We start from the raw sequence: 16,304 nt of genomic DNA on the forward strand, positions 1-16,304 counted from the left end.
ATGTGATTTGATTCATGCTAGCTTCCTTCTGTAGACTTTCATCTCTGTGAAGGAGCACTCCTTATCTTTCTGATTTGCTGCAGGATTTTTTTCCCTCATTTTCTTCACCATCATGACTCCAGTACTTAGCAGAGGACTGGACATACGTTACATGCTCAATAAATATTAGTTACAAATGAGTTAACTAGTGAAAAATGTAACCATTATAAATGATGAAATAAACATTTCTTATACATAAAGCTTTAGTCATTATTACTGTACAACAATGAACTATGTAGATAGGGAATAATTTATCTAACTTTGCCACTATGTGGTGTCATAAATGGAAGGACTTGCTGTCATTTTTAATGTCTGAAAATTACTTTAATTGCATTATCTAAAACTTTAAATCTGGGCAGTTTTGCTCTGTCAACACATCCAATTAGCCAACTTATCCTCCTACAAATGTAAATAAGACATTTGGGATTTATTTATTTATTTATTTATTTGTTTTCAGAGCAACTACAAAAGGAAAATATTTTCTCTAGTTCTAAAAAATTTTCTTGGATCCCTGGATATCTTTTACCCTTATTTTGGTTGCAGATCTGTGACGAAGGCTTGGAATTAAGAATGGGCATAGTCCACAAAACCATTCTTTAAATTTCTCCTTAGATATAATTAGAATAAAAAGTGCATGCATGTGGTTATGTGCGGTGGTTAACCCCTGTAATCCCAGCACTTGGGAGGCCAAGTCGGGTGGATCACTTGATGTCAGGAGTTCAAGACCACCTGGCCAACATGGTGAAACTCTGTCTCTGCTAAAAATACAAAAATTAGCCTGGCGTGGTGGTGCATGCCTGTAATCCCAGCTACTCAGGAGGCTGAGGCAAGAGAATCGCTTGAATCTGGTAGGCTGAGGTTGCAATGAGCTGAGATGGCATCACTGTACTCTAGGCTGGGTGACAGAGCAAGACTCCATCTCAAAAAGAAATAATAAAAATAAAAAATAAAAAGTACATGCATCTAATATAAATATGAAAAGTATTTTAAATAATAAAAAATGAAGTCATATCTAATACAGATTAAGAGTTTGATTTTCTCCATTATATTCATATTCAGAAGTATAGCGTGTGTTTTTATTTTTCCATGGCTCTTTTGTCAATATGTACCTTAAAACCCCAAATTATTACTTCCTACTTTCTACTTCTAAATATTTATGAATGAAGAAAACAATTAAAAATGTTTAAATGGTCAAATAATAATTAAACATTATATTGGTAAAATGCAGTTGCACATTAATCAATGGGAACGTATAAATACAAACTCAATGTTAATTTGGTTTCTTGAGCAGAATGAAGAAGCTAGAAGAAAGTGAAGCTTTTAGTCCATTTCTTAGAGAGCTAAACTTTATCTTATAAATGACCCATAGAGAAAGAGATTCTCCAGGGTCATTTCACTATTTTTAAACTTCTTCATGTACAGTTTTGTTTTTTGTTTTTTGTTTTTTCCAATAACTTGCCTAAAACCTTTATTCTTAAATGTAAATCTTTCAAAACATTTTATTCTTGGTGAGATGGTATGTATCTAAATCCAAATATTTGTCCAGGGCCCCTTCATAGGTATTGAGTTTCCCTTTGCTCAATTCTCAACACTCTGGAATCAGAACTTCATTATAAACAAAGTAGTCAAAACGATCTCCATTGTGAATCTCTTTTAATCTGAAGAAATATAGGACTCTCAAGTACAACTGGCACACCCTGGGATTGTCATTTGAAATTTTGGTCAGTGAAATGCTAGGTCTTGTAGATCAAAGATTGACAAAGAGGCCAACATTTCTAGAGGGAAGGTTTTTAAGATGGATGCATAATTTTAACAATGGAAAATCTGAATTATAAAAGAGAAAACTTCCATCTTCCCTATTCATGTTGCATGTTTAACAAAAAGAAAATTATATCATAGCTATGTCAAAGATAGAATAAATATGTTGCATTCACCCTCTTAAATATAAACATATGACTAAATCTCTATAGAAACTATGGTGTTCATTATCTCAGAAACGTGGTTTGTCTCATAGTATGTGAAGTTAAAAGAGAGTATTTAGAGCTGTTTCCAGTGTGTCCATTGTCATGTTATGACTAAAATGTTAGAATAAAATATAACAAAAACAATGCAGTGTATTCTGTATATATAGAATGCCATTTTTTAAGGTCTACAGTTTTCTGTAAACTATTTTCGTATAAGGTGTGAATATAGCTATATTTTTAATTTTAATATAAGTAATAAGCTACAATAATAAATACAGGACATTGAAAAACAGGCAATAGAATATTTCACACTGGACATTGTAGAAGTCCAGGTTGCATTTATATAATTTCAAATGAATGAAAAAGTATTCAGAAATATGTATTTTATAACCATAGGCTAGCATTTCATAAACTTAAAAAAAATTTTTTTTTTCTCAACAGAGAGAACTGTCATTACCGTCCCACCTTCCAAAATGGATGTTACAGTTGGTGAGAGCATAGTGCTGCCATGCCAGGTGTCCCATGACCCCTCCATTGAAGTGGTATTTGTGTGGTTTTTCAATGGAGATATCATAGACTTAAAAAAAGGAATAGCTCATTTTGAAAGGATCGGAGGAGTAAGTTACTGAAATTGTTAAGTGCTTGATAAAATGAATCAAGTCTTTTATATGAATCACCATTTTTCATAATTACTCTCTCCATCTTTGTTTGCATGGATAATCACTGACTATTTTTGAAGCCGCATTTGTTTTTGTTTTGGTTTATTTTGTTTTGTGTCTTCTGTAGGAATACGTGTTGTCTAGATGTAATTATAATAAGGGGGGTAATAAAAGGGTTTAGATACAAGAAACAACAATGATACTAGTATATCTTTTAATTTCAGAGTTGTTTTATGTTTAATATTTATCCAGCTGTAACAATAAAGTAGGACTTGTTACATGGGCTTATATTTTTATCCATTTCTCCCTTTCTGTCTGCAGGAATCTGTTGGGGATTTGATGATAAGGAATATTCAGTTAAATCATTCAGGAAAATATCTCTGCACAGTACAAACAACCCTAGAAAGTTTATCTGCAGTAGCCGATATCATTGTTAGAGGTAAGCATAAATGGTGAAAAATTGATCACACTGTTTATTCACAGTCACAATGTTCATGTCTAAATTGTAGACCTCTGAGAAACCACATCATGATATGGAAGTGAGATGAAATCAGATAGATTTTTTATTTTTTAAACCCCAGGACTCTAGGGTATGGGTAGTGTGGATACAGACACGGAATTGTGTAGGATTTGACTATAGTGAACAGTCACGCTTGGCAAGCAGTGTCAGTACCTAAAACTTAGACGTGTCTTCTGTTTATAATAAATCATTCTTGCCAATCCAGAATCAAATCCACATGCTCCTGTAGTTCTTCAGATTAGCTGCATTTACTTGAGTTAGATTTTAAGAGGAATTAAAGATGATGGTTCTCAATTTTTGAGTATAGGTTGATATGCAATCATCATATGCCTGATATTTTCTAATCTCCAGAGGAAGCACTAGTACATTAATGTCATTTACCACATAAATGGAATTAATAGAACTTTATCTCTAATAATGTGCTACAAATACATTATGGTCAATATTTTACTTTCTAAGCACAACAGGTAAAAATAAACCATCCTTGTCCCAAATTAATGAATGTAAGTATCTCCAATGTAGTCATGATAAAACATTTTTTTCAAGGTCCACCAGGTCCTCCTGAGGATGTGAAAGTGGAAGAGATTTCCAGTACTACTTCTCAACTAAGCTGGAGAGCAGGCCCAGATAATAACAGTCCCATTCAAATATTTACTATTCAGACTCGGACACCATTTTCTGTGGGTTGGCAGGCTGTTGCTACAGGTGAGTGGCAAAAGTGTTTTGGGATACTTTAAAAATAATATTTTAGTCCAAAAATTTTAATAAATACAATTATATTTTAAATTAATAATTATATAATTTTGTATAATTATTTGTTTTTGAGTAGTCCCAACTTCGGTGCCTTAGTGTCCCATTATTTTTAGTTCCAGAAATTCTCAATGGTAAGACATACAATGCAACAGTGGTTGGTTTGAGTCCTTGGGTGGAATATGAATTTCGCGTTGTTGCCGGCAACAGCATTGGGATTGGAGAACCAAGTAAACCATCAGAATTGTTAAGAACTAAAGCATCAGGTAAAGAATCAATGTGTTCTAAAAATGTGGAAGACTTCATATGATACAGTTCTTAAAAGAAAACAAGTATTTTTATGGGTCTTCTAACACTTTTGTCTCAAAATTGTTTGGCAGTAAATGAGTGGCTCTCATTTTTTAATTTTTATGTACACAAGACAAGGTGTATTTTCCCCAAGTAGTAGGTTCAATAAGAGATGATTGCCCAGTTCTTAAGAAACTGTGTTTGCATCACACCTATTTTCCAGTCAAACTTCAATAGAGAATCTGTAGATTTGTATATGCAAATGAGTTACTGCTTGTTTCATTAAAATGTTGTAGCCAAGAATTAATTGAGACTCTGTTGGTGCAGTCAGCCATATATTTTCATCTATTTCTCAACTCTGACCTAGTTGTAGCTTCATTGAGCAATAGTATAAATTTTTTTTCCATGCAAATGAGGTAAATCCTAAACTCATTTAACAGGAGCACTAATTGAGCATTAATTGGTTCACTGAACAGTGGAACACAAGAACCTGTCTCAGATACCATGCCTTCTTAAGCTCTTTTCAATGGATCCTCTTTGTTCCACTCAGACTTTCACATCCAGGGTGACATTTAATCTGCTAGCTGTATGTAGCCTACAAAGTTCACATTCTTATTCAGTCACATAAACAAAGGATCACTTTGTTGTCGCTGGCTTAATTAACAAACACAAATTACCTTATTAAAGTGTGCACAATTTTCAGAAGTCAATAAATCAATCCTTAAACTAAAGATAATGTTAACTGTTTATCATAGAATTGGGGCTAGAAAAAAGGACTTACTTGACAGTGATATCATCCAATTAAATCACGCTAGAACCTTACAGCTGAAAGGAAATCCCTTCGTTTTACAGAAGAGGAAAATGAAGACCTGGATATTAGCTGGTTGTTTGTGACAGAGCTAGGATTTGAATCCAAACTTCCTGATTTTTACACCCAGCATTCTCCACAAAAGAGGATCTTAATGTAGATGAGCAATAGATTAGCCAAAGAAAGTGTGTAAATATAGAAATTCCCAGGCCCTCCTATATACCCCCTGGATCAGAATCTTCAGGTGTTGCCCGTGACTCTGGATATGAGCTTTAGTTTCAGGTTGTTTACCATTGATTTATATTTTGGTAGGTTTGGACAGCGTTGACAGAAACTCTTACATTTTCATAGCTAAGTTTGTGTGCCACCTTCTAACCATTAATACTCTCTTGTTTCAGTAGCAGAATGAGACTGGTGATATTCATACCTATTGAGTCAAACTCTACTGATTGAAAACCTACTGAGTTTCTCGTCTCTCTCTCTCTCTCTCTCTCTCTCTCTCTCTCTGATATCAACAAAGACTAACTTGTTCTCAATATGGTTTTAGGTTTAAGTACAATTAATTTGAAATTGAATGGAGAAAGGAATTTTCTATTTCTCAGAACACTGGAAACTTTGTAGAAAGTAAATCAAAATATAATTTAAAATACTTTTCCTTACACAGCTAAACTATGCAAAGGTCCTGAGATAGTATGCAGTTAGTCACTGCAAGCTGTCAAGCACTATAAATTCAGCAACTCTGTAAAATCCACTCTGATTTACATCACTTTTGATCAAAGGCATTGGAAGACTTAGAAAATAAGGTTTAGGTTCACATAATTTTTTTCTAAAAACTTGTGAAGCTTAAAGCTGGAAAAGTTAAGGATAAATTTAAATATGAAAAGGTATAGCTGAAAGGTGCAATTTTGAAGAAGAACAATCAGATTATCATATGACTATTTTCTGGTCATGTTTATAGAGTTAAACATCAGTATGAAATGGAAATAAATAAAATAAGTAATCTAAATTTATTTAGATGGTCTACATGGTGGGGAAAAATTTGAAATGAGGAATTAAAATTTACATATTTTAATCCCTGACTACCAATCCCCAGACATATCCAGGTGCTTCCTCAACCAACCACCTTTCACATTGCTCAAAAATGGTCCAGTATAGACAATTTCATGTAATTCCACATTTAAAAAGCATACCCTGCTGATTTAGCCATTATCACAGATTTAGGATACTTTTTGTCATTCTGTCAAGAAAAATAATGCTTTTAAACACTTACACATGTGTAAAGTAAAACCTCATTCTCATTAGACACTACAATATTGTATATACACTCAGCATTTCCTCAGTTTTACAGTTTCTATGAACTATTATTCATTATATTAGTCCTCACAAGGATATAGAGTTGAAGGGCATACTTTTTAAAAACTCATCAAAATTACTGGTTTCTGAATCTTCTACCACAGAGCCTTAGATCCCAAGAAATAAATAGAAAGAACCTCTTCCAATCACATTCTTGACAGGAGAAAAATCTGACTTTGCTAGTGAAAAGTTGGAAGAAAATCCCTCTTATTCTCTCCCGAGAGATTTGAGATTCTAACCAGGAGTTTTAAAACAAGAATGTATTTATTTTCATATTTTTCAATATTTAATTTTAAATGTTAAAATATCCTGATGACTAATAAAAAGAAAAATTATTTTAGTTTGTTTATTGAAAAAAATAATTAATTAATATACTGCCTCACTAACTTGTTTACAGCACAACTGTATAATTAGGCACTAAATCAGCAGTGTCACTGTTACCATCTGAATGGAACATCATTTTGCCAATTAGTAGATGATGCATAATAATGTCAAATGCCCGATGTTACTCAATTTTTAATTAATTTTGGAGCCAGGGTGCTCATGTATCAAACACAACTGTGTCCTCTCTCTTAGAAATTTGGATATGTGTAAACATAATTTACGTTCATTAAAAATGCAAGACTCTCACAATATGCCTGTGTGAGATTTTGAAAGGTGAAATTCAAAAACAAAATTCTTCCTGATGAAGATGTACTTTAATAATTGCCATCCCACATCTCTCTTGGTTGCTTTTAGTCCCTGCTGTGGCACCAGTAAACATCAATGGAGGTGGAGGAAGTCGGTCTGAACTCGTCATTACGTGGGAGGTAATTTTCTGTCCAACTGAGTTATTATGAAGAAAAGAGATTTAGCTGGCCAGGAAGAATACTGAAAAACAAAAAGATTTATTTGATCACTATTGAGAGCATATAAAAATATATGGTATAAAAATACATCATTCTGATGATGAATTATTTAGAGGAGGTATTAGGAACTTTTCTCATTGTGAGACAGTATGACGAACTCAGCACAATTTTCTCCCAAATACATGAAAAACAATTTCAATATCTATTAAGCGTGGGTCAGTAGCATTTTCATTATTGCTTGATGAACTAGGCATTGTTTGATTTATTACCTGTGGCACTGTTGTATTGTGAATAAGCTGAGCTCAGTAGACTGTAGGCAAAAAACTATTCTTGTCCTAACACTGCTCTTTACATCTGATCCACTCATTCTTCCCTGCATCTAGATGAAAACTTAGGCACATGGAATAGATTTTGTGGTCATTTTTATTAACCGTTAACATATAGGCTCATTTTTTCACTTATTACAAATTTCAGTCTGGTGTATACACTTCAAACTGAAGTATAAATGTTAGAATTTAGGCTTTCAACTAGTTTAAAGTTTCTCATTTTCAGTAGCTCAGTGCCTCAGCCTGAGAATTCAGTAGCGCAAAAGAGAATACATGGTCAGTTCAACTTCTCTCCATTCTGCTCTTCAGTTTATCTTTCCCCATTCACAGTGTTACTTCTGGATTCTCCAGAGCTATAGAAGGTTGCTGTTGGGAGGGGAAGAGAAAGGAAAAGATCTAGATTGCTGGTACATTTCTAATTTGACTTTGGTGTGCTCTAGGTATGGCAAATTACCAGACGCTGCCATTTCATAGGGTAGGGTTTCTGTTTTATTTATTTATTTTTTATTTGGGAGCTGGCCACTGGATGATCCCCCACCAAGGACTCCCAATTGCAATTCCTTGGTGCAGACCCAACTGGCTGCTGAAGGGTATCAGTTCCTGGATTTTGGTGGTCCTTTTCTAGACTCTTCCAGTGAATATTCTCTCTCCTGTAGGTGGTCTTTGTGGACAGAGTCCCCTTTAAGGCTGCCCATGGATGACCCACTTGCATGGGTTTCACATTTGTCCTCAGCAGACACATACCCTGCTCCATGTTTAGTGGAAGTGCAATGCATAACTAATTAGCATCCCTCTTCACTCTGCCACCATAGGCTGTCTGGATCTCTTCCCCACTTTAAGTTTCTCAGACATTTGTCAGTTAAATAAACCTGCATCCCTTATGTTCCAGAAAATGCAAACCTGGTATTTCTTACTGTTGCCTACTTCACATGGCTAGGCTATGAGAGAGAACTGGGAACCAGATACGTTGTTCTTTATGGTTATAAATGACAGTGTCAGAAACTAGATGCAACTGCCCGGAAAGTCACCCTTTCCCCTGGATATTTTGTTGCATGTTGACATTACAGGCCTAGAACAGTGCTTGGAATGTGGTCCACCCTCCATGAACACTTGTTGAATGTAAGGCAGTGTTTTCAGAGAGCTGGGACTCTCAGAGGCCAGAGAGAGGGGGAAACCCTATTTTTTCAAGCATTTACAGGATTTCAGATGCCACACAGAGAGTTTCATATCATTCAGTCCTTACAATAATGCCATAAGGTGGTTACATCACTTTCAGGTAAGAAAACTGAGACTTAGAAATATGACATCATTGGGCAGAGAAGCATTTGAACACAGGGCTTTCCCTTTATGTTCTTTTACTGTATCCTGTATTACAATCCCAGTTGTCTCCATGCAATGTGATGGCTCAGGGTGGGCCTGAGTCCTTGAGTATCTACCTTAGGTAGTACGTTAGCCATATTATACCTGCTACTCCAAACGTATTTCCCATAAAACACCGATTTTCAAGTGAGTCTACAAGAGAATTGTTTGTGAGTAGTTTATTTAGGTTTCCATATTCATCAAAGGCCGAATAAGCATTATCATCATAGTGTACAGGAAGTTTTGCCTGACTTAATAACTTATTTTGTTCTCCTCCTTGGTCAGAGATTCCAAAAGGTCGGTGTTGCAATTGCTTATACACAGTCTATAATGAGGACCCAAATGCTATAGATACCATTCTTAAATAGAGATGATCATGAATTACCAAAAAAATTCTGTCTTTCCACGATTTATAATGTCCTTTCTCTTTAAGGCAAAGTTACACAAACCATGACCTATGAGACAAATTTGTCCAGTTTCCTGTTTTTATAAATAAATCCACCCATAGCAACATCCATTCTTTTTCATGTAGTGTATTGCTGCTTTCTTTCTGTTGCATGAGACCATATATCCCACAATGCTTAAAATATTTACTATCTGGTAGCAACAATGGATCCTAGGGTCTACTAGAGTGATGAAGGGAAGGGCAAGGGTTGAAAAACTTGCTGTATTGATGGGTACTGTGCTCACTACCTAGGTGATGGGATCCATTGTACCCCAAACCTCAGCATCACAGAATGTATCCATGTAACAAACTTGCACATGTATCCCCTGAATCTAAACTAAAAGTTGATTTTTTTTAAAGTTTACTCTCTGGCCCTCTACAGAAAAAACATTCTAACCCCTATTTTAAAAAATTAAACTAAATTAAATCCACTTCCTCTGTGTGTGTGGTTTTCTTTTTTCTTTTTTTTTTTTGGAGGGGGTTGGATATCCGATGTGCAGATACTTGCTTAAAGTGAGTTAGTGAATTCAGTATCCCATTTATCACTCATATTTAACATTATGTACAGGCAGATACTAAGTCAACTTCTTCTGATGCCCAGCTTCTTTGGGGAATAAGTTATGTATATTTAGGAGAAGATTCAGACATTAGTATGAATCATACATTAGTATGAATCTGAGCCACCAGAATGCAGGTAGTAATTCCTTCAATTTAATGAACTCTATTAAGTAGCTTCTCTGTTCCTATCAGTGGAATACAAAAATGGATGAGAAAATGTCTGAATGCTCAGAAGCATACAGGACAGAATGGTCTTAACCCAGCCTGGAAGGAAATCAGGAAAGACACCATCAGAACTGAGTATATCTCAACTATGTTTTGAAAAGTAACTTTGAAGTGGAGAGGCCACCCCGGGCCAATGTCACTCCTGTTGTAGTTGAAATAGTACCTGTTGGACTTTGAAAAGCACTGTGGGACACAAAACTGTTCTAAATTCAGTCACAATCTACCATTATGTTTTATAAGTGACAGCTTTAATGATTATCCTTCATTTAGGCACCCTGTGGTATAATCTGCCTGAACTGAACTAAATATCTTCCCCGTGTTTTCCCCAGAGCCACATAGTAAATGTAGATTTTGTGTTTATTTGTTTTGGTCTGGTTTGTTTCCAATAACCTAGACATAATATCAAATTTTTAGAATATAGCAACGGCTAATTCCTTTTTAAGGGCATGTTTATTCATTATTTTATCATAATGTTGTATATTCCCAAATACTTCCAGGTTTGAGGTGCTTGTGGTGAATGTCTCATAAATATGACTACAAAATTAGGTACACAGGATAAAGCACTATAGAGTAAGAGATACATACCTACACTGAGGGTTGGCATACCTTTTATTTAAAGGGCCAGACAGTAAAATTATTCAGTCTTGTGGGCCACATGATCTCTTTTCTAATGTCTCACTCTGCTTTTGTAGCTCAAAAGAGCCACATACCACTTACAAACATATAGGTGTAGGCGTGTCTCAAAAACCTTTATTTTCAAAACCAGTTGCATGCCAGATTTGGCTAGAAGTACATAGTTTTGTTGATTCGTAGTCTGTACCAAAGATTTGGTTCTTATAGACACTGTGGTTGAGAATTTACATTATTAGTTCATCAATTTTCATAGATTTTACTCCCAGGAGAATTTCACAATGTCTTTATTTTACTGAGCACTTTCTCCACTTAAAGAAAACTCTTTTTCTGGTCTTGTTAATTAACTATATATATTTCTTAATCATTTGACTCTCTGTTCATGTAAGAATAAAAGGAAGTATCTAAATAAGTCTCTTTTTTCCCCTCTAATATGCATATGTGGGACTCAGATCTTTCTTGAGAGAGCACCATGAGAAATACTAATTGTACTTGACTAACAAAAACAGAACTCCCCTATTTAGGTAGATGAACTGACTAAGCATCTTGATTAAATCTGAGATCAAAGAAACTTCAGAAATGAATCAAATGCTCTAGCAAGTAGCTTCCATTCCTATAAATTTCTTCCATGCCATTCAAAATTAACTGTTTTATTTCTAGTCTCCCTATGAAAAAGAAGAGAAGCATTAATATGAGGAAATACTTTGTTTCCCCAGTTGTCAGGAGCAGCATTTTTCTTCCTCTTTTCACTTTCCGTATTTGTTAGACTGTTCCACAAGGCAAGAAATAGAGACCAGCTGAGGTCATCTCGGTTAATGGGGATTCATTTAAAAGCTACATGGAAAGAAATGAGGAGCAGGTAGGAAGGTCAAATGAAGAACCGGAACATCGTTCATCACTGCTCTGGGCACTCGAGCACAGGAGCTCTAGCCAACCATCAACAACCACTCTGCTGATCCAGCCCTGGCTTGAATAGTCTCTCATGCTTATGCCTCAGTTCCTCCCATTTCCTTTACTTCCAGTTTCCTACCTGGCTGCCAGCTAATTTGGATCTCCTCTCTCTAATTTACAGCATCTATTTTCTCTTAGCTTCTATTGTCTCACTGTTCCTGCTACTGCATGTTCTCTACTTTTGCCTGCTCTGTGTATATCTATTATTGTTCTGCCACCCGCCATGTTTCATATGCAAACTCTATGAGAGGAATTGACCAGGTCTATCAGTCACTATAGAGTACAGAGATTCCGCCCTCATAGATACTCACCAAGACAGTGTCTGTGGTTCTGGTGCTCATGAATGGGGGCTCACATGGGTTCCAAGTGGCAGGATAATGTGATTGATAAAATAAATGGACTCCCATGAATAAAGAGAAGCTCTGAAATGGAGTTGTGGACATGAGGGACTAGAAGCGCTATGTCCTGTCAGGTGTTGCCTTTATTAGTCTGTCAGAATATTTACTAAAAAAAAAAAAAAAAAAAAAAAAAAAAAAAATTTTTCTTAAAAAAAAACAAATAAATTCCATTGATTTTTCAATACAAGTCTCTTGCAATCAGGAGATCAGTTGGTCTAAATTCAAGTACAGATTCATTTTAATTTGCTAAGTTTATGTGATTGTTTATAATTTTTAGTATCTGCAGAGTACGGGGGAATATTATGTATTTCTATTTTGCTATTTTAGCAATTTTAGATTTGAAATGTATTTTATAGAATCTGATCTTTGTGAGAGTTAACAGTTCATTTTTTCATGTGAGGAAAAATGCCCACATGTCACTACCAATGAAGATGTATGCCTAAAAAAATGATGGGAGGTCTTGTATACTTTTTTAAAGAAATACTCTATGCCTTAAAGCATATGCTATTTCACAATAATTCCATTACACATGTCTTACAAAAACTTGCTTAAAATGTTGTGAAAGGGAAACATATCTAGTCTTGAAATAAATAGTTAATAAGTTAATTTGTGCTGAGTTTAAAAATTCATATCAAAACCACATTTTAGTGTGTATCATAAAATCTTCTAAACTGTTTTATTATAATAATTTAAGAATGATCAAAGAAAGTATATAAATATGTAAAGCTTGTTTTATATTTCTATCTGAAAACTTGAACTATTTATCTGAATATCTTTAACTGGGATCATTTTTCTAATTGGCATTCCAAATAAAAGTGTTTTTAATACATCATTAAACAGAATAAATATCCGTATTTGTCTCTATGGAAGAAATGTGAAGTAATCAATAAATATTATAGTAGTTTAATAAAATATTTTTGCAAATACTCAATGATTGATCACATTCTGCCCAAGTCAATTCCAGAAGAACTACAGAATGGGGAGGGATTTGGATATATCATCATGTTCCGGCCAGTGGGCTCGACAACCTGGACCAAGGAGAAAGTAGCATCTGCGGAATCATCAAGGTTTGTCTACAGAAATGAAAGTATCATCCCACTCTCTCCATTTGAAGTCAAAGTGGGTGTGTATAATAATGAAGGAGAAGGATCCCTGAGTACTGTGACCATTGTCTACTCTGGGGAAGATGGTAAGTTGTCCTCAGCTCCGGTTTTCTTTGAGACTCTATGCATAGTTTGTATTCCCTTGTTCCATTTTCAATGAACCACTCTGCTAAAGATGGCTATGTCTTTCTCTGGATGGTAGAACCTCAACTGGCCCCAAGGGGAACTTCTGTCCAGAGTTTTTCTGCTTCTGAAATGGAGGTTTCATGGAATGCTATTGCCTGGAATAGAAACACTGGAAGAGTGCTGGGCTATGAGGTAATCAATGGATTTCACAATAGCTCCTATTCAACAGTCCTATCCTACTAGCCTGTTGTTAGCATATGATAATGTGTGTCTAAAGCTGAAGCAGGGAATGAAGTTGAGACAGGGTAGGTGAGCCCCCAAATTGGGGCCTAGCCTGGGATGTTTCTTGTCCTTGCTCAAGACAGAATTCAAGAGTGAGCCAGTGGTTAAAACAAAACAAAACAAAAAAAAAAACAGCTTTATTGAGGCAGCAGTGTTATAGCTTCAAAATTGCTTCTGCAGAGCAGGGCTACCCCACAGGCAGTGTTCTAAGAGAGTAGCAGCTTGGAAGCAGTTCTACAGTCATATTTATACCCACTTTTAAATTAATTGCAAATTAATGGGTGAGTTACTCAGATTTCTAGAGTGAGTTACTCTAGAAATTAATGGGTGAGTTACTCAAATTTCTAGAAAAAGGGTGATAACTTCCAGGCCGTTGCCATGGAAAGGGGTGGTAACTTCCAGGTGTTGCCATGGCAGTGGTAAACTGACATGGAACTGGTGCGTGTGTCTTATGAAGGGGTGCTTTAGCCTCTTTCCTGTTTCAGCCAGTCTTCAACCTTGTCCACAGTAAAGTCCTGCCTCCTCCCTCAAAGTAAGGGAGATCTTTCTAGGTAATTCAAAGCAAACGAATTAACAAATAGTAGCCATTTTTAAAGGCATACCAATTCAGTACAAGTAAGAAAGCTAAGCTCTAGAGATCTGCCGTACAGCTGTGCACACAGTCAACAATAATGCATTGTATACTTAAAATTTTTCAAGAGGACAGATCTCATATTAACTGTTCTTACCACAACAATTTTTCAAAAGTGATCAGGTGATTATATGATTAATTATTCAAATTGCAGTCATTTTTTTTTTCATTGGTAAGAGGTAAAGTCTGCTCCTCAATCATCTTACACCATGGAAGAATTTCATTGAGAAACCTGCTCTGCAAATTGCAGTATAACTTGAAAAGATGTAATCATCTCAGAAAAGGTAGTTAAGTAAAGAAAAAAAATACCTAGATTGTCTTGAGTCTGCTATTTTTAGTCTTGAAGAGTAAGGCAAATTACATTTGTAGGCTGTCATCTCACAAAGTCAAGCGATAAGAACATTTTAAGGGAAGGTTGTTCATCACTCAATCTTTTTCAACTTGCAAATTCAGTGATTCACAAAATGGGTAACATAATTTATTTAGTTTTGGAGTTATAATAAATGTATAATCCTAAACATTCTTAATTTTGTCTTTGTATGTATGTATGTGTGTGTGTGTATATATATATACACATATATATATACCTACAATCCTCTGATTCCAACAGAAAGTTCTGCTCTCAGGTATCTTCTCCACTCCATGCCAAGAATGCCTTACCTCTTATCTGAACCCTAGTCACTTCTCAAATTTCATCCCTAGTCTCCTCTTCCTTCTGAGCTCTACTCTCGTCAATTCCTGATGTATTTTGTCAAATTCTTGTAGCATATTTTTTTCTATATCACTTCTTTGTAATGCATTCTATGACTTATTTTCACATATACTGTGGATTGTAACCTCTTAGCTACATGATAAGGGATTGAAAATAGGCACTTAATTTATTCTCTCTTTTTTTTTTCGATGTACCTAAAACATTGCTAATGCAAAGGTAGGACTCAGTATAAATTGATTTATTAATTAATCTGTGATTCAAATAACTCTGAAAAGAAATGCCAATAGCAAGACATTATAATCAAAGTCTTTGACTGATTATATACAAATGTGTTTTTGTCTGACTTGTTATACGTCATTTGCTAAAGCTGGTAACTTTAGATAGCTCATAAAATACTTTCTTGTGGTAATCTAAAAAATCAGGTTCTCTAATTTCCATTGTGAATTTACATTCATGACTTTTTTCCTCATAAATATTAGAGAATAACAATTTTGTTGTATAACCATTTTAATTAGAAAACGTTTTCGTCATCTATACTTCTGTCTTCTTCCCATATCCCTTGTGGTTGTGGTTGATAGTTGTGGGTAAACAATGATTGATAGTTATTGGGGAACAATAAAGTGCTTGTGTTTGGTTTTTAATTATCAGGTCTTATACTGGACAGATGACTCCAAAGAATCCATGATTGGTAAAATTAGAGTCAGTGGAAATGTCACAACCAAAAACATCACGGGGCTGAAAGCTAATACCATCTACTTTGCTTCTGTGAGAGCTTACAACACTGCTGGAACAGGGCCGTCAAGCCCCCCAGTCAATGTTACCACCAAAAAGTCCCGTAAGTATGCATACACTCCAGAAAACAAGGTTCATCTGTGAAGAGAAACCTATTCCTTTGCTTGATGTTCATTGTATTCCCACACCTCATTTCTTTACTACTTGGTTACTTTGCTTAGTTGGTTTGTCCCTTATATATGGATAGCGGTTGAAACCTTTTGGTAACAATCAAGGTAAATGTTTTGATCTTTCCGGAATTCCAAAAGAGGAATACTCCAAGTATATCAATGAAAGACACAAGAGTGTAATGTCTAAGACTGGCCCTGATGCCCTCCTAAATACATTCAAAAACTGACCTCCCATCCTTAGAAGGTCAGGTAGTATTTATCTTTCAGTCTCAGTTGCCTACCTATAAAATGAGGAAAAAGTCATATTTATGTTCTCATAGGTTTTGTTCAAGATTGAAAGAGATTATTAATAATAAATGCCCAGTACGCACCTTAGTAAATGCTTAGTAAATGGTTTTTTGTTTTGTTTTGTTTGTCATTTGAGTCC

General features: G+C 35.2%; 1 protein-coding gene across 2 annotated transcripts in view; it reads left to right on the top strand.

Annotated features, from left to right (window-relative positions):
* CNTN6 (contactin 6) overlaps positions 1-16,304 on the top strand; it is a 342,993-nt gene that overhangs the window by 314,111 nt on the left and 12,578 nt on the right. For both annotated transcript variants that reach the window (XM_011986118.1, XM_011986129.1), the window contains 8 exons: positions 2,445-2,620; positions 2,984-3,101; positions 3,729-3,887; positions 4,049-4,198; positions 7,120-7,190; positions 13,076-13,310; positions 13,427-13,542; positions 15,624-15,810. In XM_011986118.1, coding sequence (XP_011841508.1) covers positions 2,445-2,620; positions 2,984-3,101; positions 3,729-3,887; positions 4,049-4,198; positions 7,120-7,190; positions 13,076-13,310; positions 13,427-13,542; positions 15,624-15,810 — 1,212 coding nt within the window. The remainder of the gene's footprint in view (positions 1-2,444; positions 2,621-2,983; positions 3,102-3,728; positions 3,888-4,048; positions 4,199-7,119; positions 7,191-13,075; positions 13,311-13,426; positions 13,543-15,623; positions 15,811-16,304) is intronic.

This window comes from Mandrillus leucophaeus, unplaced genomic scaffold, assembly GCF_000951045.1.
Source record: "Mandrillus leucophaeus isolate KB7577 unplaced genomic scaffold, Mleu.le_1.0 Scaffold1078, whole genome shotgun sequence".
Lineage (NCBI taxonomy): Eukaryota > Metazoa > Chordata > Mammalia > Primates > Cercopithecidae > Mandrillus > Mandrillus leucophaeus.